The sequence below is a fragment of the Micromesistius poutassou genome (genome assembly GCF_964030765.1).
Source record: "Micromesistius poutassou genome assembly, chromosome: 17".
NCBI lineage: Eukaryota > Metazoa > Chordata > Actinopteri > Gadiformes > Gadidae > Micromesistius > Micromesistius poutassou.
Window position 1 is genome coordinate 9,836,868 of NC_140287.1, and position 24,463 is coordinate 9,861,330.

Consider the following 24,463-nt stretch of genomic DNA (forward strand, 5'->3'; position numbering starts at 1 on the left):
CACTGTCGGTTTAGGGGTGGGCAAGTGACTCTCTCGGAGACACACACGGGGGGAGAGAAGAATGGGAGGGAATATGGGGTGAGAGAAAGAGAGAGAGTTGGGGGTTGGGGGGGGGGGCGACCAAGAAGAGGACAAAAAGTAAAGTTAAATATAGGGCACATGATGTACAGGGAAAAGGACAACGTGAAGGGGAGAGAAAGAAGACAAAAACCAGTGATCTTATTGTCTGTTTTAATTAACTAATACAGTTAGCCACAGTCATCATGTGTTGTGGTTCATCGGCATTCTGTGCAAAGGTAGCCAACAAAATCAAACCACGAGTGTGTTCAGATAAAAACGGCACACCATTCCCGCCTCCATGAGCTCCCGCTAAAGACAGCCCGTCAGAACGTGCGGTACTTGACCTGCTCACCCCCCTTCTCCTCTAGGCTCAAGTCCTACTTCACCTCAGCCAAGCAGAGATCCTTCTGAGGTTATAATCCTATCCTAGAGATCCGATAGGCTAAAACAGCAGGAGGATGCGGTCCTCAGTCAGGACAGCAACACTCCCAGGCAGTGTGAGACTGAAGCCTCCCCGTGCTAGGAGACTCTGTGGTCCATCACCTGGGTCTCTGGACCCGACCGGTGTCCGGTCTGGTTCAGTCTGCCCATCCACGTGTGTGGCCGGTAGCCTAGAACGAGGATCTGTGTGTTGAGCTGTGTGCATGTGTGTACGTGAACGTGTCTGAGGACACTCGTCATTGTACCATTTGCTGTTCTATTTAAATCCACAAAGGATTATCGCTGTGCTGTTAGTGGAGAAGAGGAGAGGGAATCCATTCGGTTCCCGACGTATAAATGGACCATCTAAGATAGAGTGATGGATGGACGGATGGAACAGGGGAGGGCTGGGCAGGCAGGGGAAGAAAGAGGACACAGTAGAAAACGCCAGTGAGTAACGGCACCAGTCTGTCCCAGATTAAACAGCAGCACTAATCCCCGTTTCGGCACTGGAAATTGGGTTTTCCCCTCAATCTCAGTCCAGCTCTTTTTTTTCTCACATTAGCAGCAGGCAAAGGCTGAATAATCATCACATAAACGCTGGTCAGAGTGGAGGGAAAAACACAGGCTGTGAAGATGCACCCGAATGAGGCGTGGAGTGATTTGATTGGGGTCAACTGGGTTTTCCCCAAGTCCAGGCCTATCCCGGAAGGACCTGGCGGGGTGAGACGGGAAACATCCAGTCCACCAAAGTCCTATCACGTCCACCGGGTCTGCTCGCCTTCTCAACCACGTTGTGACCGTAGCCTCACTGTGTCATAGCGGTGGTGCCAGTCCCAAACTCGCAAGTCCCATTCCACCCAGTGCAAAGAATCTAACATAATCAAGAAACACAATCATTGGTTTTCCACAAAGTAGTCAGATCAGCCCTCCGCCTGTGGACCTCCAGCTGGCTTCCCAGGAGCCCCCGCTCTCCGGTTCCAGGTTAGAGGGACCCGACTGGGGGCCTGTTCACGGGCCCTGCACCAGGTTCTGCCGAAGCCGCTCCCGCTCCTGGAGCAGCTGAGCGATGGCCGAGCGTATGGCCGGAGCCTGGGGCTCCTCGCGCTCCTTGGTCAGGTACAGGGAGAAGTGCTTGATGCCGCAGGACAGCAGGTGGTCGGCCACCCCAGGCCCCTGGGGGCCCGAGCGGAGCAGCCTCTCGCAGGCCAGGGCCATGTTCCTGTCCCAGTTGGGGGGGTACGCCGGGTAGGCCTCCACGATCTCCTTGTAGAGCTACTCCCCCCGTGAGAGACAGAGACAGAGACAGAGACACACACACACACACACACACACACACACACACACACACACACACACACACACACACACACACACACACACACACACACACACACACACACACACACACACACACGTTTGTTTTGAAGAAGTGTGCGTGGCGGGCACACAGCCAGTGGTTTCTGAATATTTCAAATATCTATATTAACCACATTTTAAATCATGGCCCATAAATATATACACACTGTGAGACCAAAGAAATTTGTAACTCATTCATAGGCGTCTAGGATCAGCAACACATCCCTGGTGTAGACACCGACCCCCCCTCTTGACTAACTCTGACCCCCCCCGCAGACTCACGGTGTAGGACAGCTGATAGAGGCGTGCCTTCCCGTCGCCCTGCATGCCCTCTGCGAGGTCGTAGAGGAAGAAAGCCGTCTTCATCCTGAAACAAAGCCAAGGCGCGCGAGGGGGCTAAGTGCGGCATGGACGAGCCGCGCTGCTCTCCGGGACACTGACTTATGTAGATGCCCCCCCGCCCGGCGAGGACGCACATGCAGATGCTCTCGCACACACGGCTGATTTATGGAGATGTCCTGGCACGCCGCGCGGCTCCGCCAGCCTCCTGAGGCTGAGCACGGCGCAGGGAGGATCGGCTAGCCTGTGTTAGTCTATGTAGGAGATCTACTGGTATCTACTAGTCTATGTAGGAGGTCTACTGGTATCTACTAGTCTATGTAGGAGATCTACTGGTATCTACTAGTCTATGTAGGAGATCTACTGGTATCTACTAGTCTATGTAGGAGATCTACTGGTATCTACTATTCTATGTAGGAGATCTACTGGTCTCTACTAGATACTGTACATCTACTGGTATCTATTAGTCTATAGGAGATCTACTGGTATCTATTAGTCTATATAGGAGATCTACTGGTCTCTACTAGATACTGTACATCTACTGGTATCTATTAGATACTGTACATCTACTGGTATATATTAGATACTGTACATCTACTGGTATCTATTACATACTGTATATTTACTGGTATCTATGAGGACATCTTGTATATCTAGTATCTATGGTCTATATTGTATATATTGTATATCTAGTATCTATAGCCTATATTGCATATCTAGGATCTATAGTCTACATTGTACATCATAAGAGGGTTAGAAGGTATTCCTCACCTGGCCTGCCACATCTCTTCGTTAGCAACATGCTCCCAGGAACCAGGATGGAAACTGTCAGGGAACATAAAATAAATTCAAATAAGTTAAGATATATGAATAAGTGTGAAGAAAAAGTAACACAGATGTATTTTTTCTTTGGCGTCCATTTTGTTTTGTGGTACATTACTACAAATATGCAAAACCGTAGTTGCAAAAAGTTAATCAAATATCAAAAATAACTTTCCACTGGCAATTGTTTTTGCAAAGATGATACAAGAAAATGTAAGCTGCATAAACCGTTGTTGCTTTTCTACTGCGTACTTTCTTTCATCTCCACTTTGAAGCGAACGCCGAATGCTTTCCTTGTTTCTCCGGTTGTTAACGGAAGATGAATGAACAGAGCAGGCACCAAATGCGTCTTTCACCAATACAGTAAGAAAGTATTCTAACTCGAGCTACCAACGTACACCTACAAAACACAAACACAGTCAGTGGGCTACCTGCAAGCTTTGTCCTCCTAAGAGGTTCCTTATCCACTTCAACCTGACTGATCGGGTTGGCTGGTAAAGCGCTTTGAGTGGCTACTGGTTAGAAAAGCGCTGTATAAATGCAGTCCATTTACCATTTACTAACTCTATCCCATCCCCCACCTTACTCTGTGGAATCACAAACACTTGAAATCTTCAAAAATAATATTTTGGCGGTGTATGGCGGGCCGTGCTCAGAACAGCCACCCCTCTAAGAGCGGCGGGCCGTGGGCAGAACGCGCAGCTTTGACTAATTCCACTTTTGACACACTTATTGACAAAAACGCAATGAGGAACTCATTATCTTCCTCACGCGCTCTCACTTCAAATGGCTGAGGGCCTAATGTCTCGCTTTGGTTAAATTAAAGATAAATATATTAAATCAAGAAAGGAGAGCAAAGCTGCATGGAGGACAGAGGGAAGAGCTGGAGCCACTGTGTTTGTGTGTCTGATGGACACTGTGTGTGTGTGTGTGTGTGTGTGTGTGTGTGTGTGTGTGTGTGTGTGTGTGTGTGTGTGTGTGTGTGTGTGTGTCTCGATGTGTGTACCTGTTGTGGGGCTGGCTCCACTGGTAGAGGTTGCAGGTGCGCCGGGCCCAGTCCTCAGGGTGGAAGTGTGTGTGGGCGGGGACAAGGTGGTCACACACACCCAGGGGCCACCGGGTGAAGCTCCGCTCCCAGCTGGGGTCCCCATCAGTCAGGCCGATGCATGCAAACACAGGCCTACTGCGCACGTGCGCCCCCACACACACACACACACACACACACACACACACACACACACACACACACACACACACACACACACACACACACACACACACACACACACACACACACACACACAGGGGTCTAAACCACGGGAGGTACAATACCCATGTCAATTTTCTCTCTCTCTGTCTCTCTTTCTCTTTCTGTCTCTCTTTCTCTCTCTCTCGCTCTCCCTCTCTCTCCCTCTCTGACCCCACAGAGGTCAGCATTGCCCCTTCTGAGAACTGGGGGGCACTTGGCCAGGTGAATACTGCCCCCTGGTGGGGCCTGGCCCCAACATGCTATGTAGTCAGTAGTTCCTCAAGATATGGTCACAGTGAGCATTAGTTTTTTTTTCTTAAACCGAAACCAGTTCATCAATACAGAGGGACTTCACTGGAATTAATATTTTCCTCCTAACCCTGTCAGTTGTTTAAACATCATCATCATCATCATGAGCCATTGATCAGCTTCCTGTCGCTCTTCATCCCTCTAACGTCTCTCTGTGTCTCACTGTGTGTTGTTGGAGAGGAAGTGCTCCAGGCTGAAGGTTCCTTTCTCCTTGGAGCGGATCGGGTCCCACCAGCGACCAGGGAAGTGGACCCCGGGGTGGTGGGTCCTCAGCTTGGCCACGTACCAGGGGTACGTCATCATCTGCGTGGAGACCCACAGGTTAGAAGGAACGACCATGCAGTAGATGAGATCAGAGTAACAAAGGGGCTGCAAATACAGTATATGGGGATGTCATACAGGACCTGCACACTTTGATAGAGTTCACCTAGACTCTACATAGCCTCCCCTCTTACCCTCCCAACCCCTGCATGGCACTTGGTTCTATGAACATCCTTACTGTACCGATATATTGTTTCTCTTTCTTCTGGCAAATGTACTTATTGTTAGTCGCTTTGGATAAAAGCTAAATGCCAGAAATGTAAATGATACATACAGAAGCGAAAGAGTGAACCCATCTTCTACCATCATCGCAAAGACATTAACAGACGTAATTAAGTGCCAATAGTTCCTCAGAAATTATTATTTTCCCCTTTGTGCTACACTGTCCTGATCAGACGGATACTAACGATGAGTTTGTGTTTCCAACATGCAGTCTTTTTTGGCACTTCCAGGTCTGGAGTAGAGATGTTCCAATACCATTTTTTTCTTCCCAATATCAATTTCTGAACTTGAGTATTGGCCGATATAGAGTATATACCGATACAGCATCTAGCATTGTAACTACTAATAGCACTTGTTCTTATTGAAGGGTTATCTTACAATGACAGCAATGTATAGTCGATTCACTTACTGTTGACAATTTTTTTTTTTTTCAGAACTAGATCATTCATAATCTATAATTATAATAATACATTTGTATTCTTGTAGTTAATGGTCTAGCATCCATGTTTTTCCGACTTGGTAGCTCAAACGCACAGTGGTTGGAGTTGACTCTTTTCCCATTCCACCTTTCCTCCTCCGACCGTTACAAACACAGCATAACACCATAGTGTTTGTGATGTTCTTTGCCTGTGCAGTAAATGAGCTACTCATGTGATGGTATCGGATCGGCGCATAGACGGAGGATGAACCGATACTGGTATCGGAACAACTCTAGTCTGGAGAGCAGAAAGGATCACCAGAGCTGACCTCCTGGTCCACCAGGGTGACGTCGGCCCGCATGCCCCGGCAGTAGTGCAGATAGCGCAGGGTGTTTCCCGGCAGGTCTCCCCGGGTCAGGACGATGGACTTCCGGGGCATGGAGGCCAGGATCTGCCTCCCGAAGCTCTCCACCACGTCGTTGTGGCTCTGATCGCAAGTCCTGGGAGGAGTCGGCAAACGCACGCCATGAGTCTACCGATCACCTGGGTGTTTTGTTGACAGGGCTGGGGCTACGTGTGGCTGACTGTGAAGGGTTTGTGTGTGTGTGTGTGTGTCTGTGGAGCCTGGGTGTGTGCGTGGGTGTGTGTCGTGTTCCGGGAGGTGCGCCGTGGGTTAAGTTGTCAGTGCCCGCCCGCCCTGTTGTCGGGAGGTGGAGGTGGAGAACGGGGGATGGGAGAAGACGGGGACTGACAACCCAGGCCCATGCTCACTCTCCCCTTGATCAAAGCTGCCAGGTGATGGGTGTCAGGCACTGGCACTCCCTCCCTCCCTCCTCCCTCCCTCCCTCCCTCCCTTGTCGTGACACTCCTGTAATCTGCTGCTTCTCGGGCGGCTCGTTCCTACGACGGAGCTCTGCGGGTGGAGCTCCGCGGGTGGAGTCTATGTGCTCACCACGCCAATCTATGGCACACCCAGACGGCACGGCGGGCACAGTCGGGGTGTCGGTGGGGGGGAGAGGGGGGAGAGGGGGAGGCTGACAGGTGGAGTTCAGGCCTCCGGTGTGGAGCACAGGGGGGGGAAACAAATCAGGTTGACTCAGGGAAAAAGTGTTGCAAAGGGGATTTTGGGGATGAGAAAAAGAAGGCAGGTTGTTGTTTTTTTCACACCCTCTCTTATTTTCTGTTTCTCTGCGTTTTTTAAGTGAACTACAAAGATGTGCCTGACGCAAAGTAAGGGCACGAATCGAGTACTGTGGCATCGCTGACATTGAAGAGCAGGGTACGTGTTAGCTTTAATTAGAAGATTTGGATGCAACAAAAAGATAAAAGCAGGACGAGACTAGAGATGCAAACATGTAGGTAGGGCGGGGGAGAGAAAGGAACGCTTGTGAACGCTTGACAGGTTGGTTAGTCCTGTATCAAGTCACTGATGTGTTTAAGCATGAGCCTGCAAATCAGTGACCGTAAAGTAAGGGTTCCCTCCTCCTCTGGTCATGACACTTTTCTAACCAGTGGCCACTCAAAGTGCTTTACAATACTGCCTAATATTCACCCATTCATGCACACATTCACACACTGACGGCGGTGTCAACCATGCAAGGCGACAGCCAGCTCGACGGGAGCAGTTAGGGTGAGGTGTTGCTCAGGGACACCTCGACACTCGAGCCAGGGATCGAACTAGCGACCTTCCGGTTACCAGGCAACCCGCTCTACCTCCTGAGCCCCATGCCGCGTGGTGGTTCTTACCTGTAGTTAGAGTGGGCCATGTGTGCCAACACCCCCAAGGTGACCACCCAGCCTGAGGTCCTCCACAGCCCCCGGTGGCCTAGTTTATTCATCAGCCCACCCTTGGGCCCACCCAGAACCAGGCCCACTATCACAACGCCGATAGCATCACTCTGTAGCCAGAAACGCTCCACCTGCAAGGGACCAAACACACACACACAAACACGTTTTTTGTTAATATAATGCTACTGTTTTGATCATTGACATGCATCTGAATTCACTGTACGCTGCTTTAGATGGAGCACATTCCCAAGCCCCAGTCTACCCAAGGTACCCTTTCGTTCCAGTGAATAAACATGGGGAGCTGAATGTGAACTAAACTCTACATAACTGAGATACATAAATCATTAGAGAGGGACCCATGCTTACCACACCCAGCAGCAGGGGTTTGCTGATGTCCAGATTGGCCCTCCAAGCGAAGAACAGCATGTAGACGGATAGCATAGCAATAAACAGCCCAGACACCTTGCCATACCTGCACGGTCAATACATACAGTCAACAGACCAGACACCTGGGCACACCTGCATGGACACACAGTGCGGGACTACAGTGGTAACTTCCTATGAGCATGATCAATGAAATAATGGCGACAACACAACTATATAAACATGTTTTGTACATGCATGGAATCTAGTTGAAGCATTTCCATTTTGAAGACTTCTAGATTGTAAAGGACTCTGATTGACTGCCTGAGATCAAATGGGAACCCCAGCCAGCTTAGAGGAGTGTGACTGATTTCTGAATGCAGCGTGAGCCATAATAAACCCCTTAGCTGACTCTGACATCCATTGCATCCCAAATGGCTACAATTTCAAAATAAAAGCCAGCTAACAAATACTACTCATTTTGCACTGTTTTGCTGTGGCAGACTCAGGGCTTAAGGTATGGGGTATTTTCCCTCTTTGAGGTGCTAACTGTGATTGAGGGCCACATCAATTAAGTTGATTGATGTGAAGAACTGATCTGAATAAATAAATGAAATGGCTGTCTTCTTTTTTATTCGTACTTATGATCAAGACAATTAATTCTCATTCATACTTAAATATGCAAAACATATACACCCCCCATATCAAGGAACTACAAAACAACACTTTGTACTTTGTCCCTCCTGATATCCACGGTTTGCCCTTCCTCTTGTCGTGTGCGTTTCTGAGGTTTCACTAAAGTGATCGCTTTCGGGGGAGATGGAAGAGAGAGGGTGGGCCGTAGACCTGAGGGGAGACCTCACTCCTGGATCTCCCTGACCCTCCCTGAGGGGGGTCTCCACCGATCCACCCCCAGACCCCAGCAGAACACCAGCAGTAAGCACTCAGTGGATCCCACAGTGTTGCCACATGAGGACACACACAGCCACTCATTTGCTTGTACACCGCGACAAGTATTATGTTTAAAACAAACGCTCTCTTCGTTTAAATATGGAGAGTTGTGACGGAGTGCCAGCCGGAAAGACACCGGCTCTTTTTTTTCCTATTCTCTTTCCCGAGATCAGCGTCTGACACTGGTTTTGTTCCATGTGTTTGACTGCAGGGGATTAGATTTTTCTTGTGTGGAGGGAGCGGGACTGGAGTAGTGACAGTGTGAGGCGTGCTCCCTCCTAGAGTCTTACCCGGGTAGAACGACTGCAGCGTAGAAGCAGATCACGCAGAAGAGCAATGGATAGTCAGCATACCAGTGGCCCACCTGGGCACTGGATCAAATGACACACACATGAATACAAACACACATACAGACAACAACGAATGAAACCAGTGGACGTTAGTGAGTGAATTCCTCCACCAAAAACAAACCCAGGGATTGAACACTGCATTTTAACCAGATTGACACGCACGCACGCACGCACACACACACACACACACACACACACACACGCACACACACAGCTGGGAGATAGTTCCCTGTCTCTTCCTTAATACCCCATCTCATTTGACAGCTTATTGAGTCTCTGTATCGCTCAGTGTGTGGATGTGAGCATGGTGTGTGTGTGAGCACGGTGTGTGTGTGTGTGTGTGTGTGTGTGTGAACAGTGTGAGTATGTGAGCACGGTGTGTGTGTGTGTGTGTGTGTGTGTGTGTGTGTGTGTGTGTGTGTGTGTGTGTGTACACCCAGTGCATGTACATTGTGTGTGGTGATGTCAGCTTCTAGAGTGGGTTTACGTCTTTGGTTTGTCGACATGTCGACAGTTTCCCCCCTCCCCCCTCCTCCTCCCTCCATTCTTGAAGGTGTGCCTGTCCGTCAAACAGCAGGAGTGGACGGGTGTTCAGGCAGAGGAGCAGGGGGGGAGGGGGTGCTGATAGTGGGGGGTCATCCCCCCCCCTCCCCCCTCCATCCACCCCCCCAATTCCATCAGTGGGATAGGGATACAAGAAGGCTGTGTGTCCATGTGTGTGTCCTTGTGTGCGTGTGTCGATGTATGTGTCCTTGTGCATGTGTGTCTGTGTGTGTGTGTGTTCAGATGTGGGTGGGATGGGTGGGTGATGGTGCAACTGAGTAGAATATGCAGTTATAGAATAGTGAAATCAAAAAAAGAAAAAGATAAAGAAATATTTTTTCCCTGGCTCAAATGCAGTGTCTGTCACACTTTAGCCTCCCCTCCTGAGCGATGGCATCAGACCGCCGGAGGGACAGGACAGACCAAACACGGGGACTTCTGGGACGTTGTGATGTAGATGAAGAACTTGAACAAGCGAAAAAAAAAAACACGCGAGAAGAGGGGAGGAGTGGAAGACTAGCGCTCCAGAAGATGATTATGGGTTCTCCAAATATCAAGTGGTTTGTCTCTCGGCTAAACCTGTTTGTGTCAGAGGCACAAGCCCTGCAACTGAAATAGATACCAGCACTGAAACTCGGCCACAACACAGTCGGATTCAGACCGACGAGTGGATCAACCGACGAGTGGATTCAGGGGTAAAAAGTTGAAATGATACGTTTATAAAAACGTGGTTCTGCAGCAGGGGTCTCTGCTGGCTCAGATTTGTGCATGGGAAAACATACGCACTATGCATCGACTTTTTACTCTGAATATCGGATTACTCATTCGGAAGACAAAACGATTATTCCGAAGCTTGAAATTATGTCAGCTTTAAAACAGTACACATGAATATGGATGGAAAGTTACAAGATGGCTTCTTTAAAAAAAGTGTATTATTGTTGAGGACAATACTCACTTGAGCATCGTAGCCATGGTTACAGAGCTCTCCGTCTTAGCCTGAGACGCAGAGGGACCAGGGAACAGTCAGACACTATGGGTACCGCTGTCAGAGAACTACATTGTGTATCACCAAGTGACTGTGTGAGTACCAGGCTGAAGGTGCCGTATTCTGTCCTCAGCAGGTGGGTGAGGAAGCCTGAGAGGTCTGTCTGGTCTCCCCAGCTCCAGCGGGCCGTGTTGAGGCTGGAGGAGATGGGCAGGTAGACGTAGGGCAAGAGCCCGCTGATGAAACACACTCCCAGGCTCACCAGGAGGCGGAGGGACAGCCCCTGACAGAGTCGATACAAATCCAGCAGGTGAGCACATTGATTGATCGATGCAGTCCTAACCGCGTGTTCACACCAAAAGACAAATTTTTTCGCCTGGTCGCGCTGTCGCCGAAGTTTTGCTGCGCGACAAATCATAATCTGTCGCTGTGCAGTTATGTGTGCAGTTATGTCAGGCGAATTTTGTTGCGGAGCGTTTTTCCCGCCAACGGTCCTTCATGCCAATTCAGTCTCATCAACCATGGCCGAGATAACCACCATTGCGTGTCTGTACCTGTTGTGGAAGAGGGAGAGACGTCGGAATGCCCGTCGATTATGGGTTAATAATATAATCCGGAGGTGCACACAGCTTTGTGCCGTGATATTATATATATATTGTATATATTATATTATATAATATCATATAATATTATATATAGAGCTCTGGGAGTGGCAAACAGCAACAATCACTTTCTCCTCCAAGCTGCGGAGTGCAGGGAACGGTTGGCCCGGCCGGTTGAACGCTGATTGGCTGTTTTACGTTACTTCACCCACGTTACTCACAGGGAGTGAACGCTGATTGGCAGTCTCACGCGAATGCCGCGGCAAAGTTCAAATATTTCAACTTCAGCGAAATTTGTCGCGCTGCAAATCCACGTGAACGCACCCGCCCGTGACAGGGAAAAATGTTGCGCCGTCAATCAAATCTTGCCGCAGGTTTGTGCCGCGACAAATTTCGCCCAATACATGTCTCTACGTTGACTTTGTATTGAAACGTGTCGCGTTTGGTGTGAACACACAGTTACATACACTGTGAACGGAGCAATAGTCAATTTACATTTACATTTATGGCAATTAGCAGACGCTTTTATCCAAAGCAACAACGATCAGCTGGCGACCGCCAGCTCATCGTTGTCAACACGCACTTCCTCCTAAGCTTAGCCGACCCCCAATTCAGTATAGCATCACTCTTTAGGGATTCCCTGTATTTGGTACATGATGGGGCTTTAGTATAGATCCTCATGGATGTAAAGGACAGACGAGCTAGACCTACCCCGTCGGAGTGCAGCTGCACTAGGACCCAGAGGGCGGTGGGCACCACAAACAGCACCAGGGTGTGCTGGTTACAGAGCCCAAGGCCACAGCACAGCGCCCCCAGGTGGGCAATCTAATAGAAAATAAACGTACAAACAGACCAAAACAATGATACGTTGACCCAGAGTTATTTTAAACTCATATTTTTATACAGTCACATTTAACTTAATTTAACGAGAGCAAGTTAACTTATGTTTAACTAATGTTGTAACCAGGATTTTCTTTCTGCACATGTCTCTCTAGTTACCTTTCTACGTTTCGAGGCATCCAAGGACCGATCCAAACCGCCCGGATTGTAGAAGCAGGCGATCAGGGAGAAGAGCAGGCCCACAAACAGGTTGTTGAGGCTGAAGACCTCCGCCACGGTGGACCACTGCCAGGTGAGCCTCGTCACGGCGAACGCCCCCCCGGCCAGCAGCGCCCCGGGCCCCGGACCGGACAGCCTGGAGAGGGGGACCCCAAGGAGCATTTAAGTTACATTTAGGGCCATTCAGCAGACGCTTTTATCAACTTACAACAAGTTAATTTGTCAGAATAAAGAGAAACAAATATATCGCTGTTGGTACAGTAAGGATGTTCATAGAACCAAGTGCCAAGCACTAATGATCGCTAGATTAACCCATTAGGATAGATAGCTAGGATAAGACGCTACACAATGCTAAGGACTATTTTTAAGTGCCAGGAAGTACGACATACAATAAGTGCGTACATTAAATGCCAGGAGGGACAACATACAATAAGTGTGTAAGAGGGGTGTGGGGACTAAGGGGGCTATGCAGAGTTAGGTGAACTCTTAATAAGCGGGTCTTGAGTATTTTGTGGAATCTGGTGAGCGACTCTGCGGTCCGGACATCGGCAGGGAGCTTGTTCCACCACTGCGGTGCCAAAACAGAGAAGAGTTGTGACTTTGATGATCGACCTTTGCTTGCTCTTAGCGATGGCAGTACCAGGTGTCCAGCTGAGGTGGTTGAGCGAAGCACTCGAGCTGGGGTGTGTGGTCTGACCAATGCTTGGAGGTAGGCAGGGGTAGTTCCATAAATTCAAATATAAAGCTTCTTGAATCTTGAATTGACAGCCTTGTAGGCCAGTACCATCATCTTGAATCTGATTCAAGCTACTATAGGGAGCCAATTGAGGTCACAGAAGGTTAAGTTATTAATGGCTTATGAAGAAAAGGTGTAGCTGGGCTCCAACCATTTATTGAGAATAATTTATGTTTATTAAATGTTTATTAAACATTTATGTTGTTTAAAACATCCTACTTGGACCTTGAATTTCCCCTAGGGATAAATAAAGTTTATATCTATCTATCTATCTATCTATAATATCCGCATCTGTATTGACATATTTTCATTTACCATATTATTGTTTTTCATATACTATTGCACAAATGTTTACGAAACCTTACTTCAAACATTTTAGACATGTCTTAAAAAAATATTTATATGTTACAACAGACAAAAAAAAACATAACCAGAACAATTTTGGAAGCCATTTTAATCTTCCTGTGACCCAACTTTGGTCATTGGACAAGACCTTGAAAAACACCCGTACTGAATTAGGGCAATTCAGCCATAATGAGAATTTCCCTCCCTGGCAGCCCATTGATCTCCAGTAGACCGGCACCCAACCCACCGTGCGGCTGATAGCACTTTATCCTCCGCCTCTTAAATATAATGTGCACAAAAGTTTCCCCCATCCTCTTCTCCTGTACCGTCTCCGTCTCTTTAGCGGGTAATTGAAGCAAACTTGGGATAATCTGTCATACGCTAAGACCCACCACTTACCAAAAAACCAGAGACAGAAGGGGGGAGGTGGAGGGGGAGGCGGGTGAGGCCACAAATGAGGCGGAGGTGGAGGAGGAGGAGGGAGAGGAGAGGAATGATACGGAGAGGGTGTGCAGGGGGGTGAGGATGAGGCGGGGCGGAGGATGAAGCAAAAAAAGGGATGGGGGAGGGAGTTGAAAAAGCCCAGAGAAATAGAAAAGGACTGTAGGAAGAAGAAGAAGAAGAAGAAGAAGAAAAGCTAGCCCGGTGCCTGGCACGCCGGCTCCGAAATACGAACAGGCTCCACAATTAGGGAAGTCAGGCAGTACGGCCCTTTCCGCCATTGTGTGGAGTGGCTTAGAGTCCTCCTCATCAGCCTATCAGCTAACTGACAGGCAGAGAGCTGCTCTATTCAGCACCGCAGATACAAGCTGCAGGCCAAGCGGCTGCCAGGTCCCTTATGACCCCACAATCCCTTGCCGGTGACAGCTTCAAGCTCCATAGCAAATTAGGCGCTCTCACATTACAATCGCAGAAGACAGATTCCATTAACGGTATCTGAAATTGAGTAGAGAGCAGGCCCGTTATCAGACCTGACTCATAAGCACCGCCATTAATCACGAGGCATGATACCATTTATACATTTCCAGCTCTCTGCCTGCCGCTGTGATAGTCAGCCACAAAGGCCTGATGAGACTTGGGCGAGGGGAACAATGGCGCTTTCTGAGGAAAGAGCGGTAAATCAGAAAAAAATGGAGAGTGAGAGCAAGAAGGGGAGAGAGAGAGAGAAAAAAAATGCACACACTCGCACGCAGACAAGTTTCCCTTTTTTTCCCTCTTTCTTTTCATGCTCATTTTTCCCACTGTTCGTTTGGTCTCGTGGTAAGGGTATGCATAAGCGCAAGTGTGCGTCTGCGTGTGTGTCTGTATGTGTGCATCTGTGTGAGCATGAATGGGAGGGGGAGAGAGCGGGAGTGGAAGCGGCGCAGAGGAGACGGTCTTAATAAGAGATAGGGGATGTCTCTCTCGCTGCACGGTTCCAGGAATTAGTTGCAACTTGAAGAGGAGAGATGGAGAAGGTGGGCTAGGGGAGGGGGGGCTGGGGGTGTGATGACTTTTGTTGAGGTGCTGGGTGGGACTCCCTGCACTCCCACCCCCCTAAATCTACCCCCCTGCTTGACAATTAACTCTCCCCAGCTCATGTGCTCTGCAGGGGGCAGGTTCTGGGTGATGAGCACTAGTGGGGGTCTACGGACCGGGACATTATGCAAACTCTGCCCAGGCTCACCCAAAGGCTTGCCAACGCATCACAAGGGTTGTACGTCTCTTACTTACACACACACACACACACACACACACACACACACACACACACACACACACACACACACACACACACACACACACACACACACACACACACACACAATTAATCAAATTATTTTTATTTAGATTTTTGGGTCAAACGATCTCCAAACTAATATAATCGAGTTAAAAATATTTGTATTTTGTTTGCAATTTGTATTTGTACATTATTTTCTATTTGAACATTAAGGGGAAATTTCAAAGCTCTTAGTTAAAACATGTGTTTTTGGAGAGAAATGCTGAATAAAATGCATCATGTTTTCAAACTCAAAAATAATAGTTTGAATAATCCATTCAATTTTGAGTCTGCTGAAGCCAGGCCCACCTATGTTGGGGCTTGTCTCATTTTTTTAAGTGATCTGTCTACAAGCAGCGGTGTGAATGACCCATCTATGTCTCTGGAACTACCTGGGTCTAAGCCAGGCCTGTCAGAGTCTCGTAGGCTTGTTGGCCCCCTCCAGGGGCCCCCAGATAAAGCAGCAGAGACTCTGACACGAGCGCAGACCGTGTTTGCATCTTATCAGGGCTCTGTGTGGGGCTGTGAATGCTATAGTGGTGTACGGTGGACAATGGCTGCCTGCAACGACACACTGCGCCGACAAGACAATTCAATAGTACACAGTGCCACCCCTCCAGCGGTAATAAATCAGGTAATCAGGTAATACTACCTGATTAAAAGACCACCGTTGAGTAAATACGACCAATGGGGTTTCAATTTATTTATTTTTGGAAAGCAAAATAACTTGCTGAGAAATAAAACAATGTAATATTTATTTGTTATGACGTACATATTGGATACTGCTGTGTTTCCTCGGTGGGGAATGCTCTGCTGAAAGGCTCATAACATAAGAAGGCTCACAATGTTCAAAAAAACAGGAAGATTAGGAAAAAGAAGGGAAAAGCATTTTCCAGAGGAGCTGAAAGGAAAAGAGGGAACAATAAGAGAGAATGATACAGCGGGCTCCACTTCCTCTTCAGGGGGCGCCACGGTGCCTCCGCTTTGAAGTGTCGGGGTCCTGTCTCATTTACCCCTGCCCATCTACCAGTGCCGCTGTCCTGCCAGCGCGTGCCGTCTGCACTAAACTAAATACCCCGCGCCCCCCTGTATCAGCACTCTGCGGTGAAGAATGAGGCTTTACAACGAGGCCGGCCGGGATACCCCCCCCCCCCCGTCATACGACCCCAAGGGAAGCGGGCGGAGACAAGGGCGGAGTCACGTCCTCGCCACCACCACGGATCAGCCCGCCGTTGTTCCATGGCCGAGCGGACGTTTTTTTTTTGCGGGCAGGCGGGAAACAGGGCCTGGAAAGGAATCACACATTCCTGAAGAGGTTGGGGGCCCTCGGAGGAGGCGGTGGCGCCGGGCCGGGGGCCGGGGGCCGGGGGCCGGGGGCCGGGGGCCGGGCCGGGAGGCTTAGGGTTCCAGCTGGCCCGGGCATACGCCCCAGGGTGTTGGTTTGGCCGGGGCCACGATGCGACGAGGATTCGAACACTACCATCACATGACGGGGGTAAGTGCTCTGTGGCACGGCATCCAACATCCAGAGCCAAGTGTGGGGGGGGGGGGGGGGACAGCAGCAGCATGCAGATATAAAGCCCGTACTGACATAACGCTGATACTGTATCTGACACCAGAAAACAACTCCCAAGACACTCTCCATCCTTATGCGACATTCAAAAGGCCACAGCATATTTCATCTTGGATGTGCCGGGCTCCAAGTCTTGGCTGGGGACGACATGAACTACTGTGTTTCCCTGGCCTTGCCTCTGCCTCCAGGCAGAGCGGGAAGCTGACATGTAAAGATGCAGAGGGTTCAGAAGGGCCCAAACTCGCAAAATGCATGAGTGAAAAAAATGAGTGCACGCAAAATTAATCACCACAATCCTTCTCAAACAATAAGGCCCCTGACAGGACAATTTCTCCCAGAGCACCATCTTAATCTCCACCCCAACAAAAAAGAAATCACAGGAGCAAAAATATAAAAAAATGCAAAAAAAATAAAACGATTGCTAAAGCAAATTGCTTGAGCGATTCACAGAATGCCCATTTTCATTTCCGCCTTTTCAACAAAGTCATTAGGCACACGCCATAAATGTTGCTTGTATAGATTCCATTAACTAATTCCGGGTGAATTGTAATTGCCGAGTCTGATCTGTCTCCATGCTCGCTGCCTTATTAAGACTGCCTGTGGTGGCGGAGGAATGGGATATTGACGTCCGACGACGACAGCACAATCTCAGGCCGACGGGCAGAAAGGGAATATTAAACTGCGGTTGAATTCTGCAGACTATCCAGCCCTCCCTCTCCTTCCCCATCCCACAGCCCAGTAATGAGGACAGAACATCTTCATTAGACATCTGTTTAACTGCGTTTCAGCAGCAGTCCTGGGGGGACGTTTGGTCATGCTGGGGTTGGAACGGGGTAAGGGGTGGAGGGGGGCGCGCGGGGGGAAGGCTGCAGTGAAAGCACTATTAGGAGGTCCGCAAACTAAACCATTTGATCCATATGAAAGAATGTGAAATTTGGGGTGAACCAATACAGTCCATCAAACCTTAATAATTGTCCTAATCAGGATCATCCATTTCAACAACCATCCCTAAAAACTGGGTTTCAAATGCGTCATGCTTTTAAAAAAACGGCAAACATGCAACCTGTCTTTTCATAATAGCATCTTTCTACTGGGAGTTTCCTCCAATACCAACACCCTGTTGGCCCGGGACCAGTACCGCGTGCCTCTTATAGAGTCTTATAAATAACCGTGTTCTAAAGACGACCCGACAGCCCACAGGTAACTTTCCAGAAACCTCCAGGACCATATGGTGGAGGCCCATATAAGGAGCTGGGGCCGCGGTACGGGACGCCCCCCAGTCCACTGAGGCATCATCTGTGCCCCTCGGGCTGGCCCTTGGCAGGTGAGCCCTGCGCAGGTATGCGTCGACGGAGGCTGAGTGGGGCGGGGTGGAGTGGAGCGTTTGTGTGTCTAAGCCACACCGTTATGTAATCATGCGATCGCACAAAAAGTGTGGAAAGTGCTGACGACGGAGGTGTGGCGTGCCTGCATTGTGCACGTGGCCCGACGGCTGTCAACTAGCTGCCGTGTCTGTTGGTGGTTTCTTTGGATAAGCCTGGGAACGGGGGAGAGAGATTCCTCTCAGGTAGCACAGATTCGGAGCAGCTTTAGCAGATAAACTGTGAGACGGGAGAGCACGGAATAGTCGGCTGTCTGGATTATCCCTCTGTGATAGGAGCACGCGTTCATATTCCTCTATAGACTGCTGGCGTTCAGGACTCTGGGATTCTAGGGGGCAAAGGCTCCTCCTGCAAAGCTTGGAGTGCAATCGATAGCAATTATAATCATGTCGGTCACCATCCTCAAAGGCTTGTCAGGCACTGGTGTGAAAACATAACGAGACATCCAATTTGGCCATCAAACCATGTGATCAAGCCAAGAGGACTGTAACTGACAAATCAAAGGGAGGCTAAGTGCTACATATAAACTTATGCAAGAGTGAAGTGGCTTCCAAGCCTATCAACTTACATTCCCCCACATTAAACACGGCAATCTGGCCGACTAATTTAAATTGATACATCAAAGGCTTGCAATGTTGGGTATATTCCAGATAAATTTTCAAGGTCTGACAATTTACCATTTGAGAGGAACTGCCAACAAGTACCCATTTTAACTTCAATGTAATTCATCATCTGCAAAAAATGTTTCACTCGGAAAAAAATAATCAAGTTTAGTTTTCAGAAGAGGCACACTGCCAATTAATAGGTCTGGTTTGGCCTGAACTGGGCGAAAAAGGAAACAAGGCAGGTTTTTTTTTTTTCTGTACAAAATAATTAAAAACTAAAAAAGGACAAAGGAAGTACGAAGGGTCATCTAGTCTTGGCATTTCGTCAGAGGAGCGGCCTGGCCCGGGTTAACCTTCATCAGGCTGTGGCCGAATCCATTTTCTGTTAGCCCACTAATAGCTTGTGGAGCCCTCAATTCCCTCCATGGCTGCGGCAGGAAGTAGGTCCTCATTGGTTCAGGACCTGCCCCCTCCCCCTCACCAGCCGCCCCCGCCCCCAGACCACACTGGACTGCTGATCTTTGGTGACAGACCTTAACTCTTACCAGAACCAGTGCAGATAACGAATAAAGCCGGTTATGGTGATTTTTACAAATTGAAAACCATAGATTACACGTTCATACTTAAGAGCTTAGAGTGTGTGTGTTTTTTCTGTCTGAGTCCTCCATGTCCGTCAGCCCCATTGGGTCAGAGGGGGTCCTCATAATGACTTTTCACTTAACTTAAATCCAAAATTGGAACCAAATCCTTGGGGATTACCAAACAGGGCTGCATTAAAAACGCACTGGGACTGGCCAAACCAGATGGATGCTTTCTGGCCACATTGAAACGTCTGGCCACCGAGTGTTACACCAAAGGCAATGGGTGGCTGAGTGTGTCTGGCTGTGCAGTGCGTCCCTCTTCCCGACGTCTTTGTCGGGAAGAGGAACCCGTCTCTAACCTCACTGTAGAGGACGTCACTCTGCCGCAGGGCTCGTGCGTGTGCTTCCAGTTCCCTCGGAGGAGCAGTGATGCAGGGTGCGGCTCTAGAGCTGCTGCAGTACGGGCGGAGGGCCAGGCCATGGGGAAGCACTTCCTCTCCAGCCCTCCCTGGGCTCTAGCAGCCAGGGCTGACCCGGTACCTCCTCTCCAGCCCTCCCCAGGCTCCAGGCCCTGATCCTGAAGCACCTCCTCTCCAGCCCTCCCTGGGCTGCAGACCCTCCCCAGGCTGCAGACCATGTACCCTGAAGCCCTCCCCGGGCTGCAGACCCTCCTCGGGGTCCAGAACATGTACCCTGAAGCCCTCCCCGGGCTCCAGACCCTCCTCGGGCTCCAGACCATGTACCCTGAAGCCCTCCCCGGGCTGCAGACCCTCCTCGGGGTCCAGACCATGTACCCTGAACGACTCCAGCCCACCTGCCCACCACCCATCAGCAGACACACAAGGAACAGCCACCGGGTGCCATTATATCACAAACAAAACTCCCCCCCCACCATCTCCCAAGTGCATAACCCGAACCGCGAGGCTTGCAAGTGTACACTCGTTGGTAAACAAGGTTACACTTCACACCTGATGGGAGTGTAAATTAAAATAAAGAACTGTTGTCATGACTGAGGAGTGCACACTGAGCATAAACAGCTATACTTATTACAAAATGTAAATTCCCCGCGCTAAGCCGTATGAGATAAAAGGCATAAAAGGAGCGACTCGGCCCACATGCCTCTTATGTGATGCAGTCGGCAGCAGGCAAACTGGAGGGGAAAACAAGGGGGAGGGGGGGAAGAGCCAGAGAGAGAGAGAGAGAGAGAGAAAGAGAGAGAGCTCTTCGACCCAGGAGGGAAGGAGAGGGAGGTTTGGTTGGGTGGGGAATTAGAAAAATCGTGCCATGTCAGGATTGGGTGCATGCTGTGCAGTGGGGAGGAAGGGAGGGAGGGCGGGCGATGACGGAGAAAGGAGATAATTGCCACACACACACACACACACACACACACACACACACACACACACACACACACACACACACACACACACACACACACACACACACACACACACACACACACACACACACACACACACAGGCTGAAGGGTAAACAGTCCGGGCACACTGGTACAGAGAGGGGGTCTTGACGGAGCTCGGTCCCTGAATACTGAACAGAGGATCAGGGCTTTGACTGGCCTTCAGTCAGCACCACCCAAACCCCATCTTCTCTTCCAGACAATGGCACACCTCCGTCAAAAGCACTCGTGTGGTATTTTTCTTAAGAAACACTGCCCGTTCACAGATTCAATAGTTCCAATGCCCTCTCAGGCATACTAAATCTAAAGTTGCCTTGAATCCAAGTCCGTTTCAACCAGTCGCATACGTAAGGAATACACCACAACAGCAAAACAACCTATGCTTCGTCCCGGCCACAGCACCCCGTCGGGTACACTATGGACCCCCGCGGAGTGGTTTATTCCGCATATACACCACAGTTACCAACGTTTATTTGTTGCATAGTGTGTTTGCATTGTCCACATGTGGTGGATGGTTTGAGTGTTGTTGTTAGTTTTGGTGTCTGAACACGCACACTTATTCATACTCACATGCACTAATGATAGTTACACACGGACACACTATCGTGCCGGTCGGTCTGCACAAATTGGTCGACACGTTTAGGTTTTGGGTTATTAACGTTACTTCAGTTTAAAGAAAGATTCTTATTCAAACATTTATAGTTTGTTTCAGTTTGATAAACAGCCAACAGCAATTCCTGGTCGGCGAAGAAGAACCCATGTGCTGCATGAGCTAGCCTTTAATTTGCATGCGGTACACAGTAAGGGGAGGAGCCTCAGATATATAAGGAGGAAGCACCATACATTCAGGGCTGTGCTTTTGACTGAGACACACCTTTGCGTGGAGCAAGAAGCTCCACAAAATGTATCATTGACTATTGTTTTAATAGTTTGATGTAGGGGTGTACGGTATAAACGGTATAGAAAGTACACCGGTGTGAATTTGCACTACGGTATGGATTTTGACGATGCCGTGAGACCGGTGTGACAGTGTTGTGTGTAACGCGTAAATACACTAACTTAACTACTTCTTCATGTAAAAAGTAAAGTTACGCGTAACTACTGAAAATCTGCATCTCAGACATCTCTTCCGCAGGCATTTTCCAAAGCCATTTCTTACGACAAAAAAAGCCAGTGGTGGAACGAGATAACAAACACTGTCACTGTTTACCTGTGTATGGACATGGTTCCCTTTCAAAATGTTGATAGAAAGGGCTTTAAAGAGATGATCAAAACACTCAATCCCACATACGCGTTACCTGTCCTCACACACTTCAGCCAAATTAAGATGCCAAAACTATAGTCTATACGGCAAGGTCCGCGAGCAAGTGGAGAAAGAAATCCATACTATTAAAGACCGGGTAAACCAAATTCAGTATTTTTCTTCTTATCATATTAATTAGGCCTTAAATGTGTCCCTCAAAACATGTAAAAAATATTTTTCCCATTCATCATTTCCTTGAGGAGCTAGGCCTCAGAGAATGTTCTGTGTGCAGGTTTAAAATGGGCGGGTCTACATCGAAGACCGCTTTACGTAAAGCGGTCTTCGATGTAGACCCGCCCCCTGCTGCCCTCTAGGTATAAATACATTAACCGCGCACTAGCATTCTGTGGTTTCACCCGTCTATGGTTTTACCGCTCACGAGTCTGGTTTGAATTGTCAGTTTGCAGCTAGCTTGCCCGTTATGCCTCTTCAACCTCGTTGGTGCATCTTCCCTGGATGCCACAGTGGGAAACGTAACGTTAACGGTTCGTTTACTTTATTTAAGTTTCCGACCGAAGACGGTCTCTCTCCGGTGATGGGCGTGGTTTCCTGGCCTGCAGCGCACACGCCCCCACCGTCCTGAGCCAGGGATTACTGCTCATTTTTCATCAACTTTGAAGCATAATTTTATATACTTCGCGATTTTTTTAGTCCTTCAAATTTGGCAGGGTGGTTAATAATATATTTTCCTGTGGTATTATAAACTCAAAACCCATAATTATTCTTGGTTTACCCGGTCTTTAAACATTAGTGTTTTACAGAGATGGAAGTAACTTGAGAAATATTTTGCATTTTTTTCTATGCAGTTTTGCTGCCTAACCAGTATTTTACCCCTTCAGAAGCATTTATATCGAAATTAGAAGATAAAATTAACATACCATGATATGATACCATTACCGTCTATGCCTCAAATCATACCATGATATACATTTTAGTCCATACCGTACAGCCCTAGTTTGATGTTGGTGACTTTTGTTGTGGGTGAGATTTTTTTTGAGGTTATACCTTTTTAATAAATTAACAATATTTATGTTGTGCCTGTCATTTTTGTTTTTAGTTTGCCTTCCGGTGACCTCCCCTCACTCAAGGCGGAGTGAGGCTGTTGGATTTGTTGTCCATTGACCTGAACTGTTAAAGGTAGAGGTGTCCGGTGATTGAAACAGAATGCCCACCCTTGGAACGTTATTGACCGATCAGAACCAAGCACTCCATATATACAAACAAACAAACAAACAAAGAGACCGCCTTACTTGCAGACCGTGAAGCAGAGGGCTCCGCTGGCCAGGGCCCCCAGGAGCCCGCACATCAGGCTGACACTGTGGGCCGGGGAGAGGGAGGGCAGCAGCATCATGGCCAAGCGGGCTAGCAGGGTGAAGATGGGGTAGCCTGGAGGGTGGGCCACCTGCAGACACCGGCACAGAAACGGTAAGACGAACGTTAGCCATAGAGATGTTCCAATAGTTTGGAACAAAAAAACATCAGTTTTTTTCATTTACGATTCAGATTTCTGAACTTGAGTATCGGCCGATAGCGAGTATATACCGATACAGCATCTAGAATTATAACTACTAATAGCACTGGTTCTGATTGAAGGGACAGCAATGTATAGCCGGTTCACTTGCTGTCGAAAAAAAAAAAAAAAAAAACTTTCAGAACTAGGTCATTTATATATTTATAATGCATAATAATACATTTGTAGTCCTGTAGTTAAGCCTACATGCATCCATTTCTTCCGACTTGTTAGCTTGAACGCACGTAGGTCAGAGATGACACGTTTCCCATTCTGACTTTCCACCTCCGACCGTTAACGAACGCAGCATAACACCGTAGTGTTTGTGATGTTCTTTTGCCTTTGTAGTAAATGAATAGTCATGTGATGGTATCGAATCGGCGCATATACTTGCGTGATACCCGATACTGTATCAGAGGAATTTCGAATGCTGGTATCGGTATCAGAACAACTCTAGTTAGGCCTGAAGCTAAACCAGGAGAGCAGCCCATTACAATCTAGATGCTAACATGGCACGACGGCACAACTATGTGAGAACCGTGAATGGATGATGGGGAATGACACAGAGGAGAGACAAAGGAGAGACTATAAATAAAAGGATCGGCTATTTGCATTTGACCCGCTCTGTCCTCACTCCTGGGTCTGAGAAAATATTGACATTGTTGGTTTTAGTGATATCGAAACAACATTAAACTAAATCAATAAAGGTTCCATCTCATCAGACTGTTCTAGATGAAGTAATGTTATTAAATATTATCAATTCATTATAGAATCAATGTCTACAACTATTTGATCAGTGGACCGATGGGTTGTACTGAGGCAGTGATGGAGAGCCTGGCACGGCCGGCACAGAGTTCTAATTAGCTCCGCTGCTGCCCGGGAAGCCTTCCTCGGCACCACCACCTCTCCACCACTTCTTCCTGCAGCTACTCCTCTTCCTCTACCTACACTTCCCCCTATTCCTCTTCAACCACCTCCACTACCACCTCCTCCACCACCTCCTCCTCCATCGCCAACTCCTTCTCCACCACCTCCTACTTCTGCTCCACCACCACTACCACCGCCACAACCCTCGCCTCCTTTTCTTCCC

General features: G+C 48.5%; 1 protein-coding gene across 3 annotated transcripts in view; it reads right to left on the bottom strand.

The window, feature by feature from the left end:
* Positions 1–217: 217 nt before the first annotated feature.
* Positions 218–24,463, bottom strand: part of tmem260 (transmembrane protein 260) — a 29,086-nt gene continuing 4,840 nt past the window's right edge. For 2 of the 3 annotated variants that reach the window (XM_084481815.1, XM_084481814.1), the window contains 14 exons: positions 23,114–23,265; positions 12,102–12,297; positions 11,814–11,927; positions 10,604–10,783; positions 10,471–10,511; positions 8,913–8,993; positions 7,675–7,780; positions 7,267–7,439; positions 5,849–6,020; positions 4,722–4,861; positions 4,007–4,183; positions 2,950–3,003; positions 2,122–2,206; positions 218–1,755 (listed from right to left, as the gene is read on the bottom strand). In XM_084481815.1, coding sequence (XP_084337941.1) covers positions 1,492–1,755; positions 2,122–2,206; positions 2,950–3,003; positions 4,007–4,183; positions 4,722–4,861; positions 5,849–6,020; positions 7,267–7,439; positions 7,675–7,780; positions 8,913–8,993; positions 10,471–10,511; positions 10,604–10,783; positions 11,814–11,927; positions 12,102–12,297; positions 23,114–23,265 — 1,935 coding nt within the window. In that variant the 3' untranslated portion in view covers positions 218–1,491. The remainder of the gene's footprint in view (positions 1,756–2,121; positions 2,207–2,949; positions 3,004–4,006; positions 4,184–4,721; positions 4,862–5,848; positions 6,021–7,266; positions 7,440–7,674; positions 7,781–8,912; positions 8,994–10,470; positions 10,512–10,603; positions 10,784–11,813; positions 11,928–12,101; positions 12,298–23,113; positions 23,266–24,463) is intronic. The other variant, XM_084481816.1, reaches the window with a different exon arrangement.